We start from the raw sequence: 12,000 nt of genomic DNA, 5'->3' as shown, positions 1-12,000 counted from the left end.
TCTTTAGTATTTCTTTTATATAAAATAATAATTATAAGAGATATTTTATAAACCACACTGTAAAATCGAGTTTATGACACCCTTTTATAACAAACAAACATGTAGTTTTTGTTTGGGACATTTTGAAAGTTCTTCACGAATGATTGGTGGAGGGAGGCATCTGAAGAGAGAGCTGACTGATAGGTGTTGGTTGTTATTCTCCAGCTCTGACTGTAATCCTGGTGCCATTGGCCAGATCAAGCCCGTCCTCCGCAGCTCTCACTGTAGCTCCCGCGACAAAAACAGCGACTGGACATGACAGCAGCACGGTGACAACATAAAAAGGACCTGTGCAGACACTTAAACATATAAATATAGCAAACCAGACCCAAAAAATGGGTTTTATTTCACATTTGCTCTGTATCAACGGCGGCAGCCTCTTGAACGCACGAGGTCTGTCTTCTGCTGCTCTGCCCTGAGCGGCTTCAGGCTAAAGCTAACGTTAGCTAGCGATACATACGTCCAGATCATTTCTAAAGCACGGGGTTTATTTGCAGCACTCTATTGTTCTAGATTTTGTTGCTATTTTTGCTGTCACGTTTTTCCAAACGCGTAAGTATGGCTGGAGCGGAAGACGCGGCTGAAGGGAGCGGTTGCGCGGGGAAGCTGCGCTCTCGGGTCGGCCTCCGGAGCGGCTCGTGCTCCGGCGAGAGTCAAGAGCAGCTCCTCGCCGTGAAAGCGATGCTGCTGGAGCGGCTGGGACCCCACGAGCGCCTGCTCACCTATCTGCAGTCTGTATTATTGTGGGAGAGACCCTTTCACAGCGTCCTACTGTACACGGCCGCCAATGTCATGTTCTGGTGAGTGGCTGAGCTTTATCTCCATGGATTTAACGTTATCTCTTAGTTACTCGGACTCTGTTTACAACCTAGTGCTTTCAGATGAAACGTTTACATTATTCATGAACATTTTGAGGATCTTGTATAAGCCTTTATTTTTGTATCTGATGTATACGTGTCGACATGTTCCAGACTTTTGCCCCTTTAATTTAAGATAAGAAACAGATGGTCAGGCTGGGTGCCTATATTTAGACTGAGCTCTGGCTGTATTGGTGCTACTGTAAACACAATGCTGTGTGCGCACACTTTGTGTTTTTGTGAATTACTTTGTGACTGACCGAACAATTACGTTTAATCTTGTGTTAGGTACCATGTTTGACAGCTTTTACCAAGGCATGTTAAGCAGAGATCAGTTTGCACTGGATTTCTGTGGCCTATATATGTTGCATGTAGTCTTCCACCTCCCACAGTTATGTGGACCGTAGATAATTACATGGAACTACGAGAGACACTACCATACAAATATATATATACTCTGTGTGTGTGTGTGTGTGTGTGTGTGTGTGTGTGTGTGTGTGTGTGTGTATATATATTACTATTATTGTATTAGTAATATATTAATCATGGCATTATCATGATTTTATACTATTTAAAAAAAAAAAAAAAAAAAGATTTGCAACAAGTTGTATTGTTATTTTTTTTTTTATTTGTTAAAATTGAATAATAATGCCAACTAATGCATTATGTTCCCAAACCGGTTTGTTGGGCCTGGCCTTACAGTTGTATGATTTCTTGTTCATGCCTTAAGACTTTTTCTCAGGCCAGCCTAACTTGGGAAGCCGTGTGCTGTTAGTACACACTTAGACATTTGTGCTTTTAAAATCAACATAAGTTCAAATTGGACCCTATTTACTTTCTTAATGCATGTCCTTTTCTTATTATGAGTCATTTTATTTGTACAGTTACTACAAAGTTTACAAATTGTTTGCCTCTGTAATCTTTAATCTAGAGCTGCAAAACAATTAATCATGATTAATCGCATTCAAAAAAGTTTGTTTACATACTATGTGTGTACTGTGTAGATTTATTAAGTATATATAAATACACACACCTTTATTTATATATATATATATATATATATATATATTTGTATGTGTGTGTGTGTGTGTGTGTGTGTGTATATATATATATATATATATATATATATATATATATATATATATATATATATATATATATATATATATATATATATATTAATACTTGTGTATGTATAATTTATATTATATATAAATATTTTATTTATAATTCTAACATTTTGTCTTAATATATACATGTATGTGTGTGTATTTATGTATAATAAATGTACACAGTACACACATTGTATGTAAACATAAACTTTTATTTTGAATGTGATTAATCGTTTTGCAGCCCTACTTTAATCAAAATGTAACAACATGCTCTTCCTCTGAAATGAATATTTAAGAATTTGTTATGCAAACTTGCATTAAGGCTCCATTCTGATACGTGACACCAACTTTTTGCCATCCTATTTAAATCCTTAATGGGTAAGGTCCTGATAATTTTGCCTCCTTTCTTGGAAATATGTCACATTAAAGAAGTAAAATTAGTTGGGAATGAGATTTCATGTTGACTATTTGCTATAAAAATGATCAATAAGTCTGAAAAGCTTCAGATGAAATGCTTCAGGAGGGAAAGATGTACAGGGAAGAATTGTTATAGGTTGGATGGCTCACTCTTTTTCTTAGCCGTTCAGGCATGCAGTCTTCATTCACTTAGTGCAGTCACCCTCTCCATCAGAGAAATATTCTCCCTGATCTTATTATCTCCTTTTATTTGCCTCAGTGAACAGCAGAGGAACTGCTTGTGGCATTTCTGTGCTGTAAAGACATTTATTTATAATTGAACATTTCAACCCTCACATTTGGTTGTAGTGGTTTTGACAGGTCGTGTGTGAATGCTGTTTGATCCAGTCATCAAACAGCATTCGCTGTCTGGTTCCACGGCGAGAGATCAGTAGAATTGAGCCTGGTCTCAGTGGCGGCTCACCTTTTGGTCAAGTACTGTAGCACATAGCGGTAATTAGTCATGCTGTGAAACTGTGGGAAATCACAACTGCTTGTGCAGCACACGCTGTCTCTGAGATTTGCACAGGAAGACACTGAGGCCGGAAACACCTGTGTAACAAAGGTTTCCTCATACATTCAGCATGATAAATGCGTGACAGATGCCGTCACAAGGTTTTGGTCAGAGATTCCACAACAGAGCTGTTGTTGCAGTAAAAAGCACACATTGTAATCCATAAAGACATTTCACAAAAATGATCAAAAGGCCTTTATTCAAGGTTATTTCATGACGAAAACATTTAAAAAGAGAGTATAAATAATGGACTACAGTCTTTCTGATCTCTTCTCAGGTTTTTTGCTCTGAGCTCTTTGAGGTTGCTCTTTCTGCTGGCATCAGGTCTGGCCCTGGCTGTTTGTGTCGACACTTGGAGGAATAAGATCTGGCCTAAGATCAGAGGTACAACTGATCTTCCTCTATTGCCTGTCTACAACTGCTACCTATAAGACCTCATCTTTCTTCCATCTGTTTGTTATTTTAATATGAATCATATTGGCTGTAATTAAAATCTCTGTGTTCCCTGTGCTGTGACCCACTCGAGTTTCATTTTCACCCTGCTTATTCACTCAGCTCCTAGCAAGTTATGAAATTGACAGTTCCTACTAGTGCATTTCCAGGAGGAGAACAGTATCGACCTGAATCAATATTTTGCATGTAGCTGTTACACAATGGCTTATTAGTATTTGATCTGCATTCTGGGAAGTCTTTAATAGAATTAAAACCAGATACTAATTTAAAAGCCAATGTTACTCTCATAAAACTTGTCAACATATTCATATTTCTGATGGAAGTGAAAATGTAATTCAAGGGATAGTTGACCCAAAAATGAAAATTCTGTCATTTAAAGGGATAGTTCACCCAAAAATGAAAATTTGATGTTTATCTGCTTACCCCCAGGGCATCCAAGATGTAGTTGACTTTGTTTCTTCAGTAGAACACCAACGAAGATTTTTAACTTAAACCGTTGCAGCCTGTGAGTCCTATAATGCCAGTCAATGGGCACACAATCTTTGAGAGAGAAAAAAACATGCACAGACAAATCCAAATTAAATCCTGTGGCTCGTGACGATACATTGATGTCCTAAGACATGAAACAATCGGTTTGTGCGAGAAACTGAACAGTATTTATATCATTTTTTACCTCTGATATTTTTACCTTTAGCTCATCCACAACATCTGGCGCGTGACGCCTCAACGGCTCTGGAACATAGATGTATATATACATAGATATATATGTAGATCCTTAGGTATCGCGGCTCATAGAAACCGTCGCTAATGAGGCATCTATGTATATATATCTATGTGCCAGAGCAGGTTGACGCGTCACGCACCAGATGTTGTCACAGTCGGACATTGCGGTGTATCAGAGGTAAAAAAATGATATAAATACTATTCAGTTTCTTGCACAAACCGATCGTTTCGTGTCTTAGGACATGAATGTATCGTCACGAGCTGCAAGGTTTAATTTGTATTTGTGTGTGCATGTTTTTTTTTCTCTCAAAGATTCTGTGCCCATTGACTGGCATTATAGGACTGACAGACTGCAACGGTTTGAGTTAAAAATCTTCGTTTGTGTTCTACTGAAGAAACAAAGTCACATACATCTTGGATGCCCTGGGGGTAAGCAGATAAACATCAAATTTTCATTTTTGGGTGAACTATCCCTGTAATTACTCGCATTCATGTCGTTCCAAACCCGTAAGACCTTCGTTCATCTTCGGAACACAAATTAAGATATTTTTGATGCATTCCGAGAGCTCTCCGCCTTGATCTGAACGTAAACAACGTATCTGCATACATACGTTGCATACGTTGTTTACGTATGTGATACACTCCAAAATGGCGCTATAGGGTGACGCGGAGGAGACGAATTGTTGAATAAAGTCGTTGTTTTATTTTCTTTGCACACACAAATTATTCTCTTGCTTCGTAAAATTACAGTTGAACCACTGATGTCACATGGATTATTTTAACGATTTCCTTGCTACGTTTCTGAGCTTTGATCGTGTAAGGATCCTTGCTGTCTATGGGAGGGTCAGAGAGCTCTCGGAATGCATCAGATATATCTTAATGTGTTCTGAAGATGAATGAAGGTCTTACAGGTTTGGAACGACATGAGGGTGAGTAATTAATGACAGAATTTTCATTTTTGGGTGAACTATCCCTTTAAACAAATGGTGAAAAAAGTCTTGTAATACTCACAAATGTACCAGACATTGTTTGTTTTTGTTCTTTTACAGTTAAAAGGCAAGATGAGAGTGAGAATGAAAGGTAATGTCTATTTGTTTACTCTTTTCAGGGTTTTCCAGTGGTGTGAGACTTGAGAGTTGTTTAATTTAATTGTTAATTCTCTCTGCTCTTCTCTGATTGGCTCTCAGCTGGGGCCTGGTGCAGCCTGGGACTTTGAGTGTACCGGAATTATGCCACCACCTGGCTGAAGTTTGGGTTATGGGCTCTTCCTGTGCAACAGATACTGTGCAGTTCAAACAGAAAAATCCAGGGAAGGTGAGATTACGTCCAAACCTGAAACACTATTAAAATCGACTTTGTTACAATTGCATAGTGAGGCCTATATTGTTTGTGTAGCCAGACTTTTGACTTGCGGAAAATAATTTGATCCAGTTTGCATTTTTATTTTTTTTTTCTGGCTAAGAGCCGCCCACTTAGACAGGAAGAGACTTTCTGACCAACATGTAAAGTGACCAACCACGATGCATTTTGTTTTGCATTCGTGTCGTAGAAGGCCTTTCATTATTATTATTATTATTATTATGGCTTTTATGACTGCTTTATGAGGTTGAATTATTATATTATTGGTATAATATACAAAGACTTTTGTTTTAATGCTAAACATTTATCAAATCATGAAACTCCATTGTTTTACAGTTTTGTATGCTGGTTTGTGGCCTGTTCACCTCAGTGGCCATGGTGGGGCGCTACATCCCTGGACTGGTGCTGTCATACATGGCTTGTGAGTAGCAGAAATCCTTCAGGGCTTACTCATCCTCTCCAGTGCCTTAACAACTGCAAAATATTTACTTTCTTTCTCTTCCTCAGTGCTGGGTGTGTTGCTGTGCCCATTGGCTCTATATTATCGGCTGTGGCAGCATGCATGTGTGAAGCTGGAGCCGGCCCTGCAGTGGCTAGACTTCAGTGCCAAAGGATATATGATGTTAAAGCCTATAGACAACCAGTGTAAGTACACTGTAGATCTATACAGTGTGAGTCCCATCAAACTGAAGACAAATTCTGCCTTTTTAGAGTTGTATTTTAAGGACTATATCTGTTCAGGTATCTGAAGATGCAGTTTAAAATTTTGTGGGCATAAAGGTCCATTGTGTATTGTTAATAATGTAGTGATGCACAGCTAACACAGAAGTCACTTTTAAACTAAGCAGCTCTCTGTTGGTCAACCCAGCAAAGTTGCATGTAAAATACGAACACAATGCAAAACCTGCATGTGGAAATATTTCACCCTGAAACAAAATTTTTAGTTAATTCTGATTGAAAAGACTGGAGTTCGTCTGCGAAATTTCTTGCTGTAGCAAATGGAAGTGCCATTTTAGCTCCAAACCACTGTCTTCTCCATGTAATTTAGTTACAAATGTTCTTGATGTTTGTTGATATATATTTTGTTGACATGAAGATATTCATATGGCATCTAACCTAACAAGGCTCTATTGCATACAATAGCATCGCTGTGTTGTGCAGTTGCTTGTTTGACAGTAGAACAAAATTAACAAAAAATGATTTTAGCTCAAGAATGAATCAACACATAAGGTAATACTGAATGTTGTACAGAAACTTTGAATTACTTTGACAGACACAGGTTCTCAATTGTATTTGACAGTTAAATATTACAATAAGCATTTGTGAACATGACCAGTTGATGTCTCTTGTAGCTGTCTGTCTTTTACTGTGTAGTAGTTTTCAGAAGTTTTGATCCAAACTAATGTTTACCCTTCTGTTTTTGCAGTTCTTCGTAAGCCCATCAGAAGCGGGACCTCATATGACGCAAGTGACAGCGAAGAAGAACTGGCTGCGTTCTGCCCAACGGTGAGCCCAGAAACAGGGTTATTTATAACACAGGGATTTAGAGCAGCTGCATGGTCATGACTCATGAGGTTAGGGGATCTGTAGGGGTTCATGACAGTAAAAAGCAAATTGGAAGATCGTTGTTTTTTTTCTAATACACTCGCACTTCTCTAAATATTCTGCACCTGTAGTTTGATGAAGCAGCAGTTGCTAAGGAGCTGGCACTGACTGACTCCGAGCACTCGGATGCTGAGGTGTCGTACATGGATAACGGCACCTTTAACCTCTCCAGGGGTCAAACACCCCTCACAGAGGGCTCAGAGGGTAAGACACCTTGGCGTCTTTACTCTTTGACTCTTTTTTTTCAGTCTTTGTATGTGAGTCAATCACAAGATTGTCTACAGTAAAGAAAAGGGAGAAAAAAAATCTGGTTTAAAACACAACAAATTCTTAGAAATATGCATTTTGTATTCACGTTGGTTTCATACGGTATTGAAAGACCTTTATAACATTTTAAAGAAAATCTTCAGTTTAATGACTCATGAGGTACAACGATCAAGTAATAGGTAATAAAATATTTCCTCACTCATAGAATACATGTGAGTGTACACATCTAATCAAAATCATTGTTTTTTTAATATATATATTTTTCAAGGTTAAAAGTAATTTTTTTGTGTCAGTAAGTTGAAAAAAAAAAGAATCAAACAAAACTAAATATCAAAATCAGTTGAAATTAAATGACTGTATGCATGAATTCTATTTTTGATACAGTACTGTTTAAAAGTTTAGGGTCAGTAAGATTTTTTTGTAAAGAAATTAATATTTTTATTTAGCAAGGATGCATTAAACTGATCAAAAGTGACAGTTAAGATATTTAAAATGTTATAAAAGTTTTCTCTTTCAAATAATCTTGTTCTTTTGAACTTTCTATTCATAACAGAATCCTGAAACAAAAATTTTAAGCAGCACAGCCATTTTCAAGATTGATAATATTAAGAAATGTATCGGCATATTAGAACGATTTCTGAAGAATCATGTGACACTGAAGATGGAGTAATGGATATTGAAAATTCAGGTTTTGCATCACAGGAATAAATTACATTATAAAATATATTAAAATAAAAAAAGGTAATTTTTGTATTTTTATTATTTTGAAGTGTAATAATAATTTTTCTTTTTAAATCAAATGATCAATTATTAATAATTAAATAGGACAAAATATAACATAAATAGGACAAAAATTAGAGTTATGTCGATGACCAATGTATCATTATTTTTTTCATGCTATAATATATTAATCTTTATTTATTCACTTAATAGATCTAGACAGACACAGTGATCCAGAAGAATCATTTGCCTGTGGGCTTCCAGACTTCCCCTCCATCAACCCAGATGCCACCCTGATGGAGGACGATGATGATGCCAGCATCGGGCTGCCCAGTCTCAACTCAGCCGCGCTCTCTGGCCCTCGCGGCTCTACCTCCGCCCTGCTGGACCTGGACACCCAGATGGACTCTGATCAGGAAGACCTCGACCCCGAGATCTCCTTCGGCTCCCTAAATGCTACCTCTGACCTAACTAGTAACCTGGCAGGGGTCATCGCCAGCAACATGATCCAAGCAGCCATCGCAGGAGCCATGCAGCCCCGCCCACCGCAAGGCCCTCGGAGAGAGAGCGGCCCACGGGCAGGAGCTGCTCCAAGGGGATACAGGAAGCAGTCGAGCTCTGAGTTAGACACAGACCTGGACTTTGATGGCGAGGAGTTTGAGATGTTGGATCAGTCCGAGCTGAACCAGTTGGATCCTTTTGGAGGGGGGCAGGGGGGCCAGAACAGAACCCAGGGATCCAGTTTCCTGTCCAACTTGCTGGGGAAGCCACAGTGAGCCCATCTTACAGAAACTCCCTCCGTCTGTCTGCTCCTCATGTCCCTCGCACCTTGATCCGAGTAGAAGTTTGCAGTGTTGGTTTGAATGTCTACTGAGATGCTTTCAATTTATCTGAGTGAGTGCGACGGAGAGAGAGTGTGTTTGTTTTGCACTGTTAATGTAATATTATATTCACTTGCCAGGTTTCCTCCACTGGCTGCAGTTGATATCACTGTGAAGTAATCTTGTTTGTAGTCTGAATCTTCTCTGTTCATGCTCCGTGAGCTTCCGTGTCCTCTCTCACTCGTTTGTGTGAAAGACTCCGATTTACTTTGTAGGCTAAGCAATAGGACAACAATCATAGAAACATTTAAAAAGATCCAAAATCTCTTTAACTTCTTAGAAACCAGCAAAACAAACACCAGATCTTTTTACTACATCCAAGTCTTAAAGGTCTTTCACATCAATCGCTGTATTGTTTGTGTCTTCAATAATAACACATGGGACCAAATCAGACATTCCATCATCAATGTACACAGATATGAAGTCGCCTGTAAGAAAGACTCTGAAATCTACAGTCAAGACGTCGCTGAGCAGAGGAGTCTGATGAAGTAGCGGTGCCGCAGCCTCATCTCATGTTTTTAAAATGGTAGTTCACCCAAAAATCTAAACTCGCAATTTCTAAACCTGTATGACATTCTTTCTTCTGTAGAACATACAAGATATTTTGAGAAATGTTTTTGTCCATGCAATGGGAGTCAATGGCAACAAAAACTGTTCGGTCTTAAGGGTTTGGAACAACATGAGGACTGAGCAAATGATGACACAATTTTCTTTTTTGGGTGGCCTATTACTTTAAGACTCTGAGACATGAACTTTTCTTAAGGTCACCGAGTGATAAACAGCAGTCAAGTTACCTCATCTTGCCATATAGGGGTGAATTCAGGTAAATTGGGATGCTTTTTGCCATTGAAACGACTGGGGAAAATGTCCCAAATAACTTGAATTCACCTTGTTTGCACCTGTTTTTTCCCCCCATTTGTTTATTTCTTTATATGGTAACTGCACACATTTTTTTCATCATGTCTATCTGATGCCAATGAAAATTTCTTAAATCAGGAGTAATACAATAAAAATGTATTAATTATTAATCTCAACACGATTTTAAAAATTTAGTAGTCAAGAAGATGTTTCTTCCACAATGATATTTACATTTAAGTTCATACAGGCTGGATTTTTTTTTCTGCATTATTTGAAAACCACATATTAATAAATGACATTAGCTCTTTCCTAAACTTTTAAAGACCTCTGTTGTAAAAATAGGGAAAATGACAGTATATTGTCTTTCAAATGGCTGTTCTTTGTCTGTTCATCAGTCAAATTGAACAAAATCAAAATCTAACAATACCAACTTGTTTAACAGCTCAGCAATGCTGTTCATCTGGATAATATGGCAGTACATTGATTTAGTTTGTAATGACTCTACCTCAAACAAGACGTTCGGCTGTAACTGCCACCCGTTTGTACACAGCCTCCTCTCTTCAAACACACCTTTAACTGCTCTGACTTTATGCAGGAACTTTTATACAGGTAGCAGCAGAAAAACTGTAGATCTCTGCATCCTCTCATCTCATCTGGTCTGGTCTGATATGAGATTTAGAGCAAAGTCTAACATTCAGTACAGTACTAAAGGTCATAGGATTTGAGAAAACGCCTTTCTCACTTCCTTTCTTGTGGTATGATGAAGCTGGTGGAATTAAATGAGTTCAATTTGCTGTTTTCTTTGCTGTTTCTTTAGTAGATGCTGAACCTTTTTTGTTTCATTGCACTTTTCCCAAGTGAACTGTTTCTGTTTCTGACCTAATGCTAATGAGAGCCATCATTGCTGGCTTTAAGCTTTCATTATTGTGTACGCTGGAAAGTAGGAAACGTACCGGAAAACTGCTGTAGCGATAAAAAGGTATTCTGTTACCAGAGATCAGTGAAGTGTTTTCTATTTTCCAGGCATTGGTTTTCTCATTTTAATTTAAGGTAATGGAGCGTTGAGGAATTATAAGGAAGCGTCTTATCTTTCTCATGTGTATTTCGCAGTCTGTCACTTCCTGCTATTCCAGTTTGTTTATTACATTTCAAACAGTCTTACTTTATCCAGCCAACTTGAGTTAGGTTAGAAGAGCAGTACTGTTTATTGGAGTGTTTCATATTTTGCCACTTTCCTGTGATTTTATTCAACCTCTTTTCTTCTTTTCAGTTTTGTTTTTGTTTGGTTGTGAGCCCTAATTGCTGAATTGCTGATGATAATTTTTTGGATTGCTGTGTTAAAAAAGGTTTGATTTTATTATTATATTATTTTCATTTTTTAGGTGTTAAATGTGACATTGAAGTGTAATGCATAGTAAGTTCGTAGATTGGAAAGCCGTTTATTTTTCCCCTTTTTACTTTCCTGTTTATAGTTAATACTATTATTAATAATATACTTAGCTATTTATATGGACACACTCTTTTATGAATATTGATTCATTGGTTTGGTTATCAATACTACTTTTGAAAAAAACATGGCAAGATTTTTGTTTGTAAGCGTGTCAGTGTGATTACTATTAAATGCAAAAGTTCTCTGCCCATTTTAGCTATTCACCTTTTTGTGGTCAATTTCAACAAAAATCACCAGCAATTCAAATGGGATGATGAAGTGGTGGTTTATATACTGGAAGAAAATTATGCCCAGCGTCATCTATTGATGTTGTATTGATGTTAGTGATTTAAACATAAATCAGTTAGCAGTCTACCATGTTGAGGCAAATGCAAAATACAGAATCACTCATCTTTTCTTTCTTTGTGTGAGCATTTTACAGGAGTCTTTCTGTAGCTGGATTCTGCAGTGATTTTTATTTCTGTACAGAACTATTTCCCTCTTCCATTCCCTGTAATTGGTTTTTGATAACTTTTGATGTGCAAGACAATAAAGAGATGAATGAATATATTCTCTATGTAAAAGGTGTGATTTTTCTTCTATTAGTTATTGGATACATTTAATTTTGTTTTGTGACCTATTTGACCAAATTTTTTTCTAGTCTAATTTTCAATAACAATGACTATTATTAACACAGAAATAAAAAAGTAAATAAAATAAACAGCAA

At 37.4% G+C, this 12,000-nt stretch overlaps 1 protein-coding gene across 1 annotated transcript; it reads left to right on the top strand.

The window, feature by feature from the left end:
• Positions 1–194: 194 nt before the first annotated feature.
• On the top strand, positions 195–11,857 carry retreg3 (reticulophagy regulator family member 3). Its single transcript, XM_058771256.1, has 9 exons — positions 195–839; positions 3,256–3,362; positions 5,204–5,234; positions 5,342–5,468; positions 5,850–5,934; positions 6,021–6,158; positions 6,940–7,019; positions 7,190–7,322; positions 8,319–11,857. Exons 1-9 carry the CDS (start codon positions 598–600, stop codon positions 8,879–8,881), a joined length of 1,506 nt encoding a protein of 501 aa, XP_058627239.1. The 5' UTR covers positions 195–597; the 3' UTR covers positions 8,882–11,857.
• The last annotated feature ends 143 nt before the right edge of the window (positions 11,858–12,000 follow it).

This window comes from Onychostoma macrolepis, chromosome 03, assembly GCF_012432095.1.
Source record: "Onychostoma macrolepis isolate SWU-2019 chromosome 03, ASM1243209v1, whole genome shotgun sequence".
NCBI lineage: Eukaryota > Metazoa > Chordata > Actinopteri > Cypriniformes > Cyprinidae > Onychostoma > Onychostoma macrolepis.
The sequence above is the reverse complement of the archived record's forward strand: the minus strand, read 5'-3'. Positions and strand labels throughout refer to the sequence as shown.